The 18743-nt window shown below is 40.8% G+C and overlaps 1 protein-coding gene across 1 annotated transcript in view; it reads left to right on the top strand.

Annotated features, from left to right (window-relative positions):
• adgrv1 (adhesion G protein-coupled receptor V1) overlaps positions 1 to 18743 on the top strand; it is a 472167-nt gene that overhangs the window by 370919 nt on the left and 82505 nt on the right. Inside the window, exon 92 of the mRNA XM_062025438.1 lies at positions 9464 to 9621. Within this exon, the coding sequence (XP_061881422.1) occupies positions 9464 to 9621 (158 nt within the window). The remainder of the gene's footprint in view (positions 1 to 9463; positions 9622 to 18743) is intronic.

Genomic DNA, 18743 nt, shown 5'->3' with positions numbered 1-18743 from the left:
CTGTTTAGTTGATTGGAGAGTGAGCTTCCAAAGCTAGCGAGCCCATGACGATGACTTCTGTTTTGTTTGATCAGCCGTTTTACTGCTGTGTTTCAGGCACTATTTGGAAACAATTTAGGTATTTAAATAGAAATTTACAAACTCTTTCTGTGTAAATAACTAATTTCACAACTTATATACCTGCGACTTATAGTCCAGGTCGTCTAATAAATGTAAAGATATTATTTTTTGTTTAAAATTTAGTGGGTGTGGCTTGAATACTGGTGCGGAAAATACGGTAGCTGCTAGCCGCTTGTCAGCCGGGGGTACTAAAAATAAATAGTGTCAGCGAAAGGGTACTGGCGTTTGTAATCGGCATTAAAAGACATTAATCAGCAATGGCGATTACATACTTTTCACGAAAATCGGGCCGATAAACTGATCAATTACGGATCGATCGGCAAGTCCCTAATTTTTTTATGTGTATCCAATGACGTGGACAAGGGTAGATGACATACCCAGTCTAGTACGATCCCGATTTTGTTAGATACAAATAGGAGTTGAAAATGTTTTCTTGGGATTTAACAGGTAGTTTTGAGAATTAACTAATAAGGTATTACTATCATACAATACGCATACCTTGGTCCAATGCATACTGCAGGCTTACTAGTATTTTTCATTATATTCAACATTTTTTCTTACACTATCGTTGAAAGTAATGGATTAAAGCCTCCTTAAAGTGGTATGACGAGCTGAAACCTTCTGGCCGTGCCCTTGAAAGCACTGCAGTTGTTGTTTTTTTAGGTGTGCAAACAACCCTTGCTATTTCCTTCAAGTACATGACTTCTGTTTTGTTTGATCAGCCGTTTTACTGCCGTGTTTCAGGCACTATTTGGAAACAATTAAGGTATGTAAATAAACATTTACAGAATATTTCTGTGTAAACAACTAATTTCACAATGTATATATCTGTAGCTTTTATTCCGGTTCGTCGAATAAATGTAAAGATATTATTTTTCGTCTAAAATTTAGTGGGTGCGGCTTGAATACTGCTGCGGAAAATACGGTAGCTGCTAGCCCGCTTGTCAGCTGTGGGTACTAAAAATAAATAGTGTCAGCTAAAGGGTACTGGCATTTGTAATCGGCATTAAAAGACATTAATCAGCAATGGCGAATATATACTTTTCACGAAAATCGGGCCGATAAACTGATCAATTACGGATCGATCGGCAAGTCCCTAATTTTCTGATGTGTATCCAATGACGTGGACAAGGGTAGATGACATACCCAGTCTAGTACGATCCCGATTTTGTTAGATACAAATAGGAGTTGCACATTTTTCTTGTGATTTAACAGGTAGTTTTGAGAATTAACTAGTAAGGTATTACTATCATACAATATGCATACCTTGGTCCAATGCATACTGCAGGCTTACTAGTATTTTTCATTATATTCAAAAAATGTTCTTACACTATCATTGAAAGTAATGGATTGAAGCCTCCTTAAAGTGGTATGACGAGCTGAAACCTTCTGGCCGTGCCCTTGAAAGCACTGCAGTTGTTGTTTTCTTAGGTGTGCAAACAACCCTTGCTATTTCCTTCAAGTACATCCTCCACCCATAAGGGAATGTTGTTGACTGATGAGGTCAGGATTTCCCCAGATTTCCTTTTTCTTGTGAGATTTTCAATATAGTAAGCTCTCATCCATCCCCTCACAAGGCCACAAGAGCACAAATATCTATATTCCATGTTGTTTACACACTCTCACCAGTCCATCCGTGTGATGCAATGGTCTATTTGGCATACTTCATGCCGTGTTATGGCTTCTCCTGGGCCAATTAGTTCACTGCAAAACCGACTCCAGCCTGGAGTCCCATCTGGATGTTTTACTCCCACCAAACTTGAAAGGTGAAAGGGGTAAAGTCACATGAGTGTTTTGGTGATTGCTCGGTGCTTACAGAGCGGTAATAGGAGGGTCCGGACTTTCTCAGGTGGCGACGAGGAGCTGGGAAAGAGATGCTGTGAAACAGTTTAGACTTTGAAAACAGACACCAAAACAACTTTAAGAAACAACCAGCAAAATACACAACTATGGAGAACATTTTGTGACTATCCATGCGTCTTCTTTATTTTTTTTAGTTGTTTTGTTACGACTCATTGAACTCACATCTAAATTAACACTTAAAGGAAAACTGTACTTTTTGGGGGAATTTTGCCTATCATTCACAATCCTTATGTAAGACAAGAATACTTATGTTTTTCTTTTTTTTGTATTCTAACTCATAAATAAACACTAGCAAAAGTCAGCTAATGATGGATCCAATAGGTGTCGCTCTATTTTGCTTATAAAGTACTTTAAAAACGTTCCCAAAACCTCCATCAACGTTTTATATACACACTGTTAGTATATACACTATATTGCCAAAAGTATTTGGCCACCTGCCTTGACTCACATATGAACTTGAAGTGCCATCCCATTCCTAACCCATAGGGTTCAATATGATGTGGGTCCACCTTTTGCAGCTATTACAGTTTCAACTCTTCTGCATACTTGCCAACCCTCCCGAATATTCCGGGAGACTCCCGAAAACCTCCCGGGACAAATATTCTCCCGAAAATCTCCCGATTTTCAGCCGAAGCTGGAGGTCACGCCCCCTCCAGCTCCATGCGGACCTGAGTGAGGACAGCCTTTTTTCACATCCGCTTTCCCACGATATAAACAGCGTGCCTGCCCAATCACTTTATTCCATACGAGGCGTCCGGCATACCGCAGATGAGCATGGTGCAGATGGAGAAGATCTTCTCGGCGTCCGTGTTGGCGCACACGTTGCCAAAGCCGACGCTGGTCAGGCTGCTGAGGGTGAAGTTGAGGGTGGCGGTGTACGAGCTGCGCACCGACGGGCCGCCGACCGTTTTGTTGACGTAGGGCATCTCCAGGCGTTTGCCCAGCTCATGGAGCAATCCTTGGGGCAGAGACGGGAGGACAACAGGGTGACAAGAACTAAATCATCCAGACTAGAGATAAATTGTATTATTATGTTTATCTTACCTAAAAATAAATATATTTATAAAACATTTTTTAAAAACTAAATACATTTTTACTATATTTTGCTATAAACATCAAAATTAATTGTATTTTTATTTGTATTTTTTCTGACTCCTTATGACATCCAGCCATAGAATTATACATTAAAATAAACATATTTGAAGTAATTAATTTTAAATGATCATAATAATTCATTTAAAATTGCCATATTTAATTATTAAAATAATTGCTTGTTTATCAAAAACTTTAGCATTTTATTCATTACATTTTGAAGCTCTCAGAAGCCACGTTATGTTATATTCCTTAAGATTTATTTATGCAAGTTTGAAGTATCAATTATCTAAACACAGTTTTGTTTGCATATTTTCAGGATATATATATATATATATATATATATATATATATATATATATATATATATATATATATATATATATATATATATATATATATATATATATATATATATATATATATATATATATGAAATACTTGACTTGGTGAACTCTAGCTGTAAATATACTCCTCCCCTCTTAACCACGCCCCTGTCCCCAACCACGCCCCTCACCACCCCCGACGACGCCCCCCACCTCCCGAAATCGGAGGTCTCAAGGTTGGCAAGTATGCTCTTCTGGGAAGGCTGTCCACAAGGTTGCGGAGAGTTTATAGGAATTTTCCACCATTCTTCCAAAAGCGCATTGGTGAGGTCACACACTGATGTTGGTGGAGAAGGCCTGGCTCTCAGTCTCCGTTCTAATTCATCCCAAAGGTGTTCTTTTGGGTTCAGGTCAGGACTCTGTGCAGGCCAGTCAAGTTCATCAACACCAGACTCTGTCAGCCATGTCTTTATGGACCTTGCTTTGTGCACTGGTGCACAGTCATGTTGGAAGAGGAAGGGGCCCGCTCCAAACTGTTCCCACAAGGTTGGGAGCATGGAATTGTCCAAAATGTTTTGCTATCCTGGAGCATTCAAAGTTCCTTTCACTGGAACTAAGGGGCCAAGCCCAACTCCTGAAAAACAACCCCACACCATAATTCCTTCTCCTCCAAATTTCACATTCGGCACAATACAGTCCGAAATGTACCGCTCTCCTGGCAACGTCCAAACCCAGAATATTTAGGAGCGAGGACTGGTTTTGTTGCACAGGTGGCATCCTATGACAGTTCCACGCTGGAAATCACTGAGCTCCTGAGAGCGGCCCATTCTTTCACAAATGTTTGTAGAAACAGTCTCCATGCCTAAGTGATTGTTTTTATACACCTGTGGCCGGGCCAAGTGATTAGGACATCTGATTCTCATCATTTGGGTGAGTGGCCAAATACTTTTGGCAATATAGTGTAAGTTAGAACTGTACGCTACTTTGTATTAGACATGGCAACAGCAGAGGATGCATGTGCATGTACGAGCCAGTCCGCCCCACAACAAGAAGAGAAAGAAGGAGCTTATTGACGTTGGACTACAATGGCGGGCTCGCGCAAAGCACTTTGTGTAAATCACTACCTTATATGGATAATCCGCTGATGTCAGAACTGGGAAAACGTCACAATCGAGTCTTTTGGGCTTCTGTTAATGATTTACTCATCACTAAAAAAAACTAATTGTTTTATGCAAAATGACTGATTCTATTTCAGTAGCAAAAAATACATAATGAGAACTTTCGAGTGAAAATTAGGTCATTTGGAGGCTGTGGGTCGTGCCCCTTAGTTCCAGTGAAAGGAACTTTAAATGCTCCAGGATAGCAAAACATTTTGGACAATTCCATGCTCCCAACCTTGTTACGGTTCAGACTCCTGCCAACACCTCTCATCTGTCTGTGCGCTCCAGTGAGCGCACCTCGGGACACGCCCACGAGCGCGCACATCCAGGAGCGCGCCGTGCGTGTCTCCGCCCCGCGGCAGACGCCAGCTGCAAACGATCACCGGCTTTCAGCACACCTGCACGTAATGAAGGACCTGCCTTGATAAGCTCTCACAACCTGCCAGGCAGCGCCGGAGTATAGTCTTCTTTACCCTTGTAAGCATCCTGTATCTGGTTTACATCCCGCGAACTCGCTCCTCCCTGTGACTTCCATGTTTCCCTTGTTCTGATGTTCTTGTTGTCTTCCCGCAGCACTTCCCGTGTCCCCCTGTGATCCCTTGTTGTTCCCCTTGCCCCCCCCGGACTGCCTTTTGGATTCTCGACCTCTCGCTTGGACTTTCTCCTCTGACGCTTCTCTCTCACCCGGATCACCTGCCTGCCCCTGGACTTCCTCTTCTCTCGTGCAACACTTGGTAACACACACTTCAGCTAAATTACACACATAGCCTTACACCACATACACTTTTGGATCTAGTTCACACTCCACTCTATTGTTTTGTGTATAGTTTGATTATTATATATATATAGTTAATATATATAATAAATCATTGTTCATACTGCCATCTAGTGTCTGTCGCCGTCACCTCCCCTTAGTCCAGGGGTGGGCAATTAATTTTTACCGGGGGCCGCATGAGCAACCCGAGCACTGCTGGAGGGCCACATCGACAATATTTCAATTAAATTTTGCTCAATATTATTTTTGATATATACCGTAAGATAAATAATAATAATAATAATTATTATTATTATTATTAATAATAATAGTAATACTTCAACATAGTGTATGTAACAGCATTCCATGACTAATATAAATAAATTAACATTAATAATAAATGACAGTAAAATAAGCACACGTATGACTGAGGAGTCATAGTGTAACTTTGTGTGGTGTTTGAGTTGTCCGACTTTTTGTGTGGCCTTAAACGCACCAGTGGTTTAGTGCTATGCGTGTTGGTGACAGATGACAAGTTGGTTTTGGCCTGGTTTGTACGGCAGAAAATGACTAGTTTTTCGAGATAGAAGTGTTTTACTTATGTTTTTGGTGTGGTTATGGCCGAATATAAACAGTTTTGCTCAATAAAGTGATCGATATAATTCCTGGCCTCGAAGCATCTCGATAGACGTTACAATAATTGAACGGTGTTCAATTGAACGGTGTTGACGAACACCGTTAGGGCCGCTTGTTGTCACTGTCACTCAAAGTTGCATTGCAAAATTACATAGAATAAATATGTTTATTTTGTTTAGAATTCAGATGGGATTTGATTTGGTGCGCGGCATATATTTGCTGCGCGCAGCAGACGCTTGAGCAGCGCGCAATTGCGCAGGCGCGCACCTTAGAGGGAACGTTGCTTTGCAGTCCATGTCTTGTTGGAAACACGCCATTCTTCATCAACTTTTCTCTTTTTAGCGTCTCGGGTGTAAAGCGTGCATCACTTGTCGCTGCATGTGCACCTTCACTCGCAGGTTACACACGGACACACGCCCATAAATAATAATTTTCAAAATAAAAGCAGCACAGTTGTATTGCGCGCACGACATAGATGTTTTTTCAACTTTATTTTGTAATTAATGATTGCAGCTGTTCACATTCACTCACAATCACACACACGCATACGTCCACACGGAAGTAATACAAATAACGATTTTCAAAACAAAAGCAGCACCGTTGTATTGCACACTCGACATAGATACTTTTGAAAATGTATTTTGTAATTTATAATTGGCCTCACGCGGGCCGGACAGGGACGCACAAAGGGCCGGATGCGGCCCACGGGCCGCAGAATGCCCAGGTCTGCCTTAGTCCAACCATAACAAACCTTGTGGGAACAGTTTGGAGCGGGCCCCTTCCTCTTCCAACATGACTGTGCACCAGTGCACAAAGCAAGGTCCATAAAGACATGGATGACAGAGTCTGGTGTTGATGAACTTGACTGGCCTGCACAGAGTCCTGACTTGAACCCAATAGAACACCTTTGGGATGAATTAGAACGGAGACTGAGAGCCAGGCCTTCTCGACCAACATCAGTGTGTGTCCTCACCAATGCGCTTTTGGAAGAATGCTCAAAATTCCTATAAACACACTCCGCAACCTTGTGGACAGCCTTGCCAGAAGAGTTGAAGCTGTAATAGCTGCAAAAGGAGGACTCACATCATATTGAACCCTATGGGTTAGGAATGGGATGGCACTTCAAGTTCATATGTGAGTCAAAGCAGGTGGCCAAATACTTTTGGCAATATAGTGTATATCTGTCAGTAGACTCCACATGGAAGCGCTAAAAAGTACAACAAAGATGACGGGGAGAAGACGCTGTCGAAGTGGAGGCACGTATTAAAACCACCCGTAAAACGACGCATCGTGAAGAGACGGTTTAGAAAGCGGCTTGAAGATGGTCTGTTAACCATAATCCGAGCAACATTTTGACCAAATGTTATTTTTAGACCACAAGGAAGTGTTTTAAATGTAGAAAAACATCCTAATATGACCCCTTTAAGGTTATGCAAATGAGCACAAGCCTTAAACAGCATAAACCACCCATCACTGCCCATGAATACTTTTACCTTATTCCTCTTTTTCACTTTTTAGGGTTCCAAACAATCTTTCAGCTTTCTCCTAAGTACAAACCCCGTTTCCATATGAGTAGGGAAATTGTGTTAGATGTAAATATAAACAGAATACAATGATTAGCAAATCATTTTCAACCCATATTCAATTGAATGCACTACAAAGACAACATATTTGATGTTCAAACCCATAAACTTTTTTTTTTTTTTTTGCAAATAATAATTCACTTAGAATTTCATGGCTGCAACACGTGCCAAAGTAGTTGGGAAAGGGCGTGTTCACCACTGTGTTACATGGCCTTTCCTTTTAACAACACTCAGTAAACGTTTGGGAACTGAGGAGACACATTTTTGAAGCTTCTCAGGTGGAATTCTTTCCCATTCTTGCTTGATGTACAGCTTAAGTTGTTCAACAGTCCGGGGGTCTCCGTTGTGGTATTTTAGGCTTCATAATGTGCCACACATTTTCAATTGGAGACAGGTCTGGACTACAGGCAGGCCAGTCTAGTACCCGCACTATTTTACTATGAAGCCACGTTGATGTAACACGTGGCTTGGCATTGTCTTGCTGAAATAAGCAGGGGCGTCCATGGTAACGTTGCTTGGATGGCAACATAAGTTGCTCCAAAACCTGTATGTACCTTTCAGCATTAATGGCGCCTTCACAGATGTGTAAGTTACCCATGTCTTGGGCACTAATACACCCCCAAACCATCACAGATGCTGGCTTTTCAACTTTGCGCCTATAACAATCCAGATGGTTCTTTTCCTCTTTGGTCCGGAGGACACGACGTCCACAGTTTCCAAAAACAATTTGAAATGTGGACTCGTCAGACCACAGAACACTTTTCCACTTTGCATCAGTCCATCTTAGATGAGCTCTGGCCCAGCGAAGCCGACGGCGTTTCTGGGTGTTGTTGATAAACGGTTTTCGCCTTGCATAGGAGAGTTTTAACTTGCACTTACAGATGTAGCGACCAACTGTAGTTACTGACAGTGGGTTTCTGAAGTGTTCCTGAGCCCATGAGGTGATATCCTTTACACACTGATGTCGCTTGTTGATGCAGTACAGCCTGAGGGATCGAAGGTCACGGGCTTAGCTGCTTACGTGCAGTGATTTCTCCAGATTCTCTGAACCCTTTGATGATATTACGGAGCGTAGATGGTGAAATCCCTAAATTCCTTGCAATAGCTGGTTGAGAAAGGTTTTTCTTAAACTGTTCAACAATTTGCTCACGCATTTGTTGACAAAGTGGTGACCCTCGCCCCATCCTTGTTTGTGAATGAGTGAGCATTTCATGGAATCTACTTTTATACCCAATCATGGCACCCACCTGTTCCCAATTTGCCTGTTCACCTGTGGGATGTTCCAAATAAGTGTTTGATGAGCATTCCTCAACTTTATCAGTATTTATTGCCACCTTTCCCAACTTCTTTGTCACGTGTTGCTGGCATCAAATTCTAAAGTTAATGATTATTTGCAAAAACAAAAACGTTTATGAGTTTGAACATCAAATATGTTGTCTTTGTAGTGCATTCAATTGAATATGGGCTGAAAATGATTTGCAAATCATTTTATTCTGTTTATATTTACATTTAACACAATTTCCCAACTCATATGGAAACGGGGTTTGTAGGTTATTATTTACATTTAAATCGATACCATGGAAACGGTGCTAGAACCGGTACTTAGAAAATGTTAAACATACAAATATTGTTTGAAAACTATACGGCCATTAATATGGATTTTTTTTTTTCTACGAACGCGTTTGGGTTCATTTTCACTTCTGTAGGACTGGCTATCCTTTTCTTAAGACGCACTGCCACCAGAAGCACCTTCATTATTTATTCCTATGCCACTCGCACTGTATTTAGCTCTCACTCGAGCGAGTGTCATATTTATTACTTCAAGTTTTGAGTGTGTAACCTGTAAAAAGAGGACCGTCTGTAATGCATGCAGTGGTAGTGCTATTGTCCACCACAGTAAATGTTGCTCCAATACATCTTTCTTTCTAGGTGCTTCATCCCAAACATCTATGCAGCTCTGTGCACGGCCGTGCTGGTCCCTCTAATCTGCCTGGTCGCCGTGCTGGTCGTCTTCATCCACGCCTACCAGGTCTCTCAGCAGTGGAAGGCTTATGATGACGTCTACCGCGGACGCGCAAACAGCACAGGTACACAACAAGTCTCAAATGAATGGGATAAATGAATGCGTACTTAGTCACCTGCAACAAGTGCTTGGCAGGGATATTGTACAAGTAATATGTTGTAAGTAATGTAGTAACAGTTATATTGTACAAGTAATATGTTGTAAGTAATGTAGTAATTAATAGTTAGATTGTACAAGTAATATATTGTAAGTAATGTAGTAACAGTTATATTGTACAAGTAATATGTTGTAAGTAATGTAGTAACAGTTATATTGTACAAGTAATATATTGTAAGTGATATAGTAATAGTTATATTGTACAAGTAATATATTGTAAGTCATGTAGTAATAGTTATATTACACTGTAGACGCTCAGCATCTGTAAAGGGTCTATGAGGCAGTGGGCTGGCCTCGGCTTGCCCGGACGCTCAACTTCTGCATGATGATTGGATGATCTGTCTAAGGCGGATTCCCTTTTTGATTGACAGCGAAATGAGCGAATCAGCGATCCTGTGTTGTAAACTTCTGTGAGAGCATTTTTCAACGTTCATTCTGTTGTTGTGAGTTAAACCGGAGGCTTTCCTGATCCTCTTAGCGACATTTTCTTTGTTAAAAAGGCGACTAGCGGCAAATAGAGCTTCTATTTCTGGTGTTTTTTTGTGTTTGGAGACTGACTTCTTACACTCTGCAGTTTCTGTCCCTACCGAGCAGCGGGTGCTGCTGAGCCCCTCCACCGTCTCAAAGCACTCACAGGCGGACACACTTCGCACTAGCTGGGTAGCAAGCTGCACATAATGGCAGATCATTTGAATGTTGTTTTTTTTTTATTGAACAACAAACATACATTTATAATGCACACAGGTGTACAAACTATTGTCATTAGTGGCAACGATTGGAGCTTCTCCTGTTTAAAGCGGCTCAATCCAAAGACATGCACCTGGGATAGGTTGATTGCAACACTAGATGGGCCCTAGTGTGTGAATGTGAGTGTGAATGTTGTCTGTCTATCTGTGTTGGCCCTGCGATGAGGTGGCGACTTGTCCAGTGTGCAGCTAATGGGGAATGTAGCAGTATTGCTAAGTGTTAAACAAGAAATACAACTACAAACATAATAAAATAACCACTTACTGTACAATGTCTGCTCTCACTAGGATGCCGACTAATGGAATGTTTATATATTCCCGTTTAGATGAAGAATTAACCATAATCCTCACAAAGTGTTAAAGGCAAAAACAAAATGCCTCAAATGAGCGTCTATTCGTGTCTTTCTCGCCATCTCCGGGTATAAATTGGATGACCAACTTCTCGGTTTATGTCCACAACCTTCTACTATCCAGGTGAGAGGGCATGATTAATAATCTAGAATTTTTACCAATTTAGTGTTGGCTCTGCGATGAGGTGGCGACTTGTCCAGGGTGCAGCTAATGGGGCATGTAGCAGTATTGCTAAGTGCTAAACTAAAAATACAACTACAAACATAGTAAAACAATCACTTACTATACAATGTCTGCTCTTCCTAGGATGCCGACTAATGGGATGTTTATATCTTCCCGTTTAGATGAAGAATTAACCATAATCCTCACAAAGTGTTAACGGAAAAATAAATTACGCAAATGAGCATCTTTTTGTGTATTTCTCGCCATCTCCGGGTATAAATTGGATGACCTACTTCTCGGTTTATGTCCACAACCTTCTACTATCCAGGTGAGAGGCATGATTAATAATCTAGAATTTTTACCAATTTAATGTTGGCTCTGCGATGAGGTGGCGACTTGTCAGTGTGCAGCTAATGGGGAATGTAGCAGTATTGCTAAGTGTTAAACAAGAAATACAACTACAAACATAATAAAATAACCACTTACTGTACAATGTCTGCTCTCACTAGGATGCCGACTAATGGAATGTTTATATATTCCCGTTTAGATGAAGAATGAACCATAATCCTCACAAAGTGTTGAAGGCAAAAACAAAATGCCGCAAATGAGCGTCTATTCGTGTCTTTCTCGCCATCTCCGGGTATAAATTGGATGACCTACTTCTCGGTTTATGTCCACAACCTTCTACTATCCAGGTGAGAGGCATGATTAATAATCTAGAATTTTTACCAATTTAGTGTTGGCTCTGCGATGAGGTGGCGACTTGTCCAGGGTGCAGCTAATGGGGCATGTAGCAGTATTGCTAAGTGCTAAACTAAAAATACAACTACAAACATAGTAAAACAATCACTTACTATACAATGTCTGCTCTTCCTAGGATGCCGACTAATGGGATGTTTATATCTTCCCGTTTAGATGAAGAATTAACCATAATCCTCACAAAGTGTTAACGGAAAAATAAATTACGCAAATGAGCGTCTTTTTGTGTATTTCTCGCCATCCCCGGGTATAAATTGGATGACCTACTTCTCGGTTTATGTCTACAACCTTCTACTATCCAGGTGAGAGGCATGATTAATAATCTAGAATTTTTACCAATTTAATGTTGGCTCTGCGATGAGGTAGCGACTTGTCCAGGGTGCAGCTAATGGGGCATGTAGCAGTATTGCTAAGTGCTAAACAAGAAATACAACTACAAACATAGTAAAACAATCACTTACTGTACAATGTCTGCTCTTACTAGGATGCCGACTAATGGGATGTTTATATATTCCCGTTTAGATGAAGAATTAACCATAATCCTCACAAAGTTGTTAACGGAAAAAAAAAAATTGCTGCAAATGAGCGTCTTTTCGTGTCTTTCTCGCCATCTCCGGGTATAAATCGGATGTCAAAGTTGACCAACTTCTCGGTTTATGTCCACAACCTTCTACTATCCAGGTGAGAGGCATGATTTATAATCTAGAATTTTTACCAATTGAGCGTTGGCCCTGCGATGAGGTGGCGACTTGTCCAGGGTGCAGCTAATGGGGCATGTAGCAGTATTGCTAAGTGCTAAACAAGAAATACAACTACAAACATAATAAAACAATCACTTACTGTACAATGTCTGCTCTCACTAGGATGCTGACTAATGGGATGTTTATATCTTCCCGTTTAGATGAAGAATTAAGCATGATCCTCACAAATGTCTTTCTCGCCATCTCCGGGTATAAATTGGATGACCTACTTCTCGGTTTATGTCCACAACCTTCTACTATCTAGGTGAGAGGCATGATTTATAATCTAGAACAGTGGTTCTAGACCTTGTTGGAGGTACCGAACCCCACCAATTTCATATGCGCATTCACCGAACCCTTCTTTAGTGAAAAATAGAATGGTTTAAAAAAAGTTTTTTTAAAGTTATGTTTTTTTTACTGGTGCACAAAATGAACCGTGCATGAACATCACCTTGTTAAAAGAACAAAACCAACACAGAGTATGAACTCACAACAAATTACACACCTGCAAATCAGTGTGACTTCTGCTGTTGCCGTATCCATAATACAATAATAGGGAGAAGTTTTTATTTACACGATGAGTCAGGTGTGTCTAGACCTCCGCGGCGGAGGCTCCACCGAACCCCTGAGGCCGACTTATCGAACCCCTAGGGTTAAAAACCACTGATCTAGAATGTTTATCAGTTTAGTGTTGGCCCAGCTATGAGGTAGCGACTTGTCCAGGGTGTACCCCGCCTTCCGCCCGAATGCAGCTGAGGTAGGCTCCAGCACCACCCCAGCCCCCACCCCGCCACCCCGGAAAGGGACAAGCGGTAGAAAATGGATGGATGGATGGAAGTCTTACACCCGCGACACCATGGGCCAAGGCCGTTTAAGCAGCCTAGCTCTGCTGGCCATTGAGAGGACACTTGTCAAATCCCTGGAAAAGATGCCTTTTTGGTACGACAGGGTCACAGATCACTTTCTTTAAAAAGGAACTGAGGGTGGAATTTACGTATAAATAAACCAACACATTTGATGATGTCGGCCGAAATTGAGCTTCCCCTCCTTGAGAGACCAGCATCTCCGCCACTGCCGGTATACTGCACAACCCTAGTACTGACATGATAATATTATTAACAAGCATGCAAGTTTGGTGTGCGTTGCGAATATTGAGACAAGAGCACCGTTCAATGTTTATCAATCAATGTTTACTTATACAGCCCTAAATCACGAGTGTCTCAAAGGGCTGCACAAGCCACAACGACATCGGAGCCCACATCAGGGCAAGAAAAAAACTCAACCCAATGGGATGACAATGAGAAACCTTGGATGTGGGGACCCCGGTGCAATGGACATCGAGTGGATCTAGCATAATATTGTGACAGTCGAGTCCATAGTGGATCCAACATAATAGTGAGAGTCCAGTCCATAGTGGATCTAACATAATAGTGAGAGACCAGTCCATAGTGGATCTAACATAATAGTGAGAGTCCAGTCCATAGTGGGGCCAGAAGGAGATCATCTTGAGTGGAGACAGGTCAGCAGTGCAGAGACATCCCCAACTGATGCACAGATGAGTGGTCCACCCTGGATCCCGACTTTGGACAGCTAGCGCCTCATCTGTGGTCACCGAATCTGCAAAAAAGAAACGGCAGATCAACTGGTCTAAAAGTGGGGTCTATTTGAAGGCTAGAGCAGTGGTTCTTAACCTTGTTGGAGGTACCGAACCCCACCAGTTTCATATGCGCATTCACCGAACCCTCCTTTTTTTTCAAATTCAGGACAAAGTTATTATATGTTTTTGGTAACACTTTAGTATGGGGAACATATTCTAAGTAACTAAAGACTTAATTTAGAGTTTTTTGGACACAAAGGGGAACATATTCTAAGTAACAAAGACTTAATTTAGAGTTATTTGGTTAGGGTTAGGGTTAGGGTTAGGGTTAGAGTTAGGGTTACAATAAGGCCATGCCGAATAAGGCTTTAATAAGTACTTAATAATGACTAGTTAAGAGCCAATATGTTACTAATGTGCATGTTAATAAGCAACTAATTAATGGTGAATATGTTCCTCATACTAAAGTGTTACCATGTTTTTTTACTGGTGCACAAAACGAACCGTGCATGAACATCACCTTGTTCCAACAAGAAAACCAACACAGTGCATAAACTCACAACAAATTACACACCTGCAAATCAGTCTGATTTCTGCTGTTGCCGTATCCGTAATACGCTCATAGGGAGAAGTTTTTATTCACACGATGAGTCGGGTGTGTTTTGACCTCCGCCGAACCCCTGAGGCCGACTCACCGAACCCCTAGGGTTCGATCGAACCCAGGTTAAGAACCACTGGGCTAGAGTATACAAATGAGTTTTAAGATGGGACTTAAATGCTTCTACTGAGGTAGCATCTCTAACTGTTACCGGGAGGGCATTCCAGAGTACTGGAGCCCGAATAGAAAACGTTCTATAGCCCGCAGACTTTTTTTGGGCTCTGGGTATCACTAATAAGCCGGAGTTTTGAACGCAGATTTCTTGCCGGGACATATGGTACAATACAATCAGCAAGGTAGGATGGAGCTAGACCCTATATAGTTTTATACATAAGTAGTAAAACCTTAAAGTTGAGTAAAAAGGGCAGAGAGGAAGTATAACTTCCACTCTCAGAGAGCAAGCAATAGTAAGGCGTAGTAACGGTGAGTGCGTGCGGCATGTGAGCATGCAGACCTCGGCCAGGATCCACCTCTTGCACGATAACAAGCAGGAATGCATCATTTAAGGGCTAATCTGTGTGAGAGTGTCGAGGAACATGCGGGACTCACGTCACCCAAACGTGTGGTCCTGCACGTTTGTCCAGACCTTAAGACGGCGGGGTAAGAAAAAGAAAAAAAAGGGAAAAAAAGAACATAAGGCTGAAAAAAAAAACAACGCCGTCTATTTCAAGCTATCAACGTTCCACGAGGTGTGTTTACGTGACGAGATGTTCTTTTCAGCTGATTGAATAACTCTCACATTCAAATGTGAGCGCATGAATAGGCCGGGCGAGGTTTGCTTGCAAAGAACTGTTTATTTTTGCAAAGTAATGACTTTGTTCAAACGTTTGCACAGTTTTTTTAAAAAGCACACACTGGAGTGTGTATTAGCCTAACCCTTTGTACAGTACACACAGTACATTTGTCTTGGTCCAGATTTCAACTGACTTCTTAGGTTTATTTTGCAAAGCCTTTACATGCGCCCAGTAATGCCATGCTTGGAAATGACTCTACATCAAAGGACAAAACAAAACACCATTGTGCACCTTAAAGGGGAACTTCACTTTTGGTTGGAATTGTGCCCGTCATTCACATTCCTTTATGTAAGACAAGCACACGTGTGTTTTTCTTTTTATATCCATTCTAAATCCTAAATAAACATTAGTGAAAGTCAGCTTACAATGGAGTCAATGGTAATTCCTCTATTTTGCCTACAAAGCCCTTTAAAAAAACTTCCAAAACCCGCCAACAATACCTTATTTACAGTGGTGATCAAAAGTTTATGTACACTTGTAAAGAACATAAAGTCATGGCTGTCTCGAGTTTCCAATAATTTCTACAACTCTTATTTTTTTGTGATAGAGTGATTGGAGCACATACTTGTATTGTGGCCAAACAGCTCAATTTTTGACCACAGAACTTTCCTCCAGAAGGTCTTATCTCTGTCCATGTGATGTCAGATGAAACAAAAATTGAGCTGTTTGGCCACAATACCCATTAATATGTTTGGAGGAGAAAAGGTGAGGCCTTTAATCCCAGGAACACCATCCCTACCGTCAAAGCATGGTGGTGGTAGCATTATGCTCTGGGCCTGTTTTGCTGCCAATGGAACTGGTGCTTCACAGAGAGTAAATGGGACAATGAAGAAGAGGATTACCTCCAAATTCTTCAGGACAACCTAAAATCATCAGCCTGGAGGTTGGGTCTTGGGTGCAGTTGGATGTTCCAACAGGACAATGACACCAAACACACGTCAAAAGTGGTAAAGGAATGGCTAAATCAGGCTAGAATTAAGGTTTTAGAATGGCCTGACTTAAACGTTTGGACAATGCTGAAGAAACAAGTCCATGTCAGAAAACCAACACATATAGCTCAACTGCACCAATTTTGTCAAGAGGAGTGGTCAAAAATTCAAGCAGAAGCTTGTGGATGGCTACCAAAAGCGCCTTATTGCAGTGAAACTTGCCAAGGGACATGTAACCAAATATTAACATTGCTGTATGTATACATTTGCGGCAATTTTTTTTTCGTTAACGCTTTGTGAGGATTATGGTTAATTCTTCATCTAAACGGGAAGATATAAACATCCCATTAGTCGGCATCCTAGTGAGAGCAAACATTGTACAGTAAGTGATTGTTTTATTATGTTTGTGGTTGTATTTCTTGTTTAGCACTTAGCAATACCAGTGTTTCCCCCAGAAAATGTGTTAGTTAAGGTGGTGTCTCTCCGGGGGAAGGGGCTGGGTGGGTGTAAGGAACAGCGTTACTCGGCCTGTCACCTTCACGTCTCCATCTCATCGCTGCCACCACAGCCTGGGGTGGCAATAGACTACAAACTGTGGTGACATAGGCCGGCTTCGTCGCGTGAGGAAGCCTACAATTTTTGGTTGTGTTTTCCGCTCCATATGCTGAATGCCGATATACAGTATGATATATATCTCGATATTTTTTCCGTAAAGTAAAAACAATACACAAAACAGTCCTAGTTACCTGAGATACTAAGTATGTCATTATTATGACTTAGTAAGTCAATATTTTGACTCACTAATTTACTATGTCAAAATAATGACAAAATAATAACTTACTAAGTCAAAATAATGACTTAGTAAGTCAAATTAATGACTTACTGTAAGTAAGCGTTTGCAATAAGCGTTTTTAAAAAAGAGTTAAAAGTGGGGCCACATGCTGACATATGCTCAACTCATCATGCTTCATTTATTACAGCATTTGGGAAGCCTGTAGTTGATTTTTATTATGTAAATGTTATATTTTTATCAACATGTGATAGCAGGGACCCTGCCATTCAAAACTAGGCTGCTACATTACTAGGGATGATGTTTGATAAGGAATTATCGAGTTCGAGCCTATTATCGAATCCTCTTATCGAACCGGTTCCTTATCGATTCTCTTATCGAGTCCAGATAGGTTGTTGTATATGGAAAAAAACACACAATATTTGGTTTAACAAAAGCTCACTTTTACTATATAATAAAAAAATAAAATCTAATAAATAAATAAATATTGACTGTTACCCACCTTAAAAAAATAAAATAAAATAAATAAATATTGACTGTTGTTACCCAAAGTATATTAAGTGGGATTTTTCAGAGAAACAAATATATACAGTAACACAAAAACAACCTGTCTCTGTGATCACTATAGGTGTATAAATAATAATATAGTGTTAAATAAAATCAGTCCCTTGGGCACAAAACTGAAAATAATACAGCTCTCCAAAAAGTGCACTTCTGCTGCTATTTGACATAACTGTTTGTTATTTTGTTATTTATCATTTATTAGCATTTATTTAGTTATGATGCTTCTGACATTTTTGCACTTTATTTCTTTATTGAAAGAAAATTCTATGAAGAGAAAAGTTGTTTGCAAATGTGGTTACAATGCTAAAAAAATGAAAAGTTAAAGCTAAAAAAAGAAATACACTTTATTGAGTTAACATTATTTCTTTATAGGGGGAAAGATGTTATGAGCTAGAGAATATAACAACTACATTACCCAGCATGCAACGGGAGTGACGAGCATGCGTGGTAGCCCCGAAATGTGTTGCATGTTGCCACGCTGTGAAAGTAAACGTCAAGAACTCAGCCAACACGCCTCGTCTGCATTATTTATAATTAGACAGACAACACATATACAGTGTGATTTTGTTTTGTTTACAAGGAGAGAAAAACAAAAGTTAAAAAAGGGAGATATGTTGTATATATATATATATATTGCTTTAAGAACGTTGCGACAGCTTCCGTAAAGGAGGTGCGTTGCTAGCCTGGTTGCTATGTTTCCGGTTGGTCGTAAAAGTGTTCGTCGTGTGTTTTACCCTGCTCAAATCTCTCAGTAAAGTTATTCGATTGATTATACCTTTTGTTTTGAATTTTATTACACATTGGAGCGCTTTTTCCCGTCCATTGTTTTCCTGCTTTCGCTATCTGCGCCAAATGACTGAGCTACGTGACGTCATTTCTTGTGATGTCTTACGGAGCATTTCTGGTCGGGACGGGATTCGAATAAAGAATCAACTCTTTT

This window comes from Entelurus aequoreus, linkage group LG17 (assembly GCF_033978785.1).
Source record: "Entelurus aequoreus isolate RoL-2023_Sb linkage group LG17, RoL_Eaeq_v1.1, whole genome shotgun sequence".
Taxonomy (NCBI): domain Eukaryota; kingdom Metazoa; phylum Chordata; class Actinopteri; order Syngnathiformes; family Syngnathidae; genus Entelurus; species Entelurus aequoreus.
This window is presented reverse-complemented; position numbering and strand designations above follow the sequence as displayed.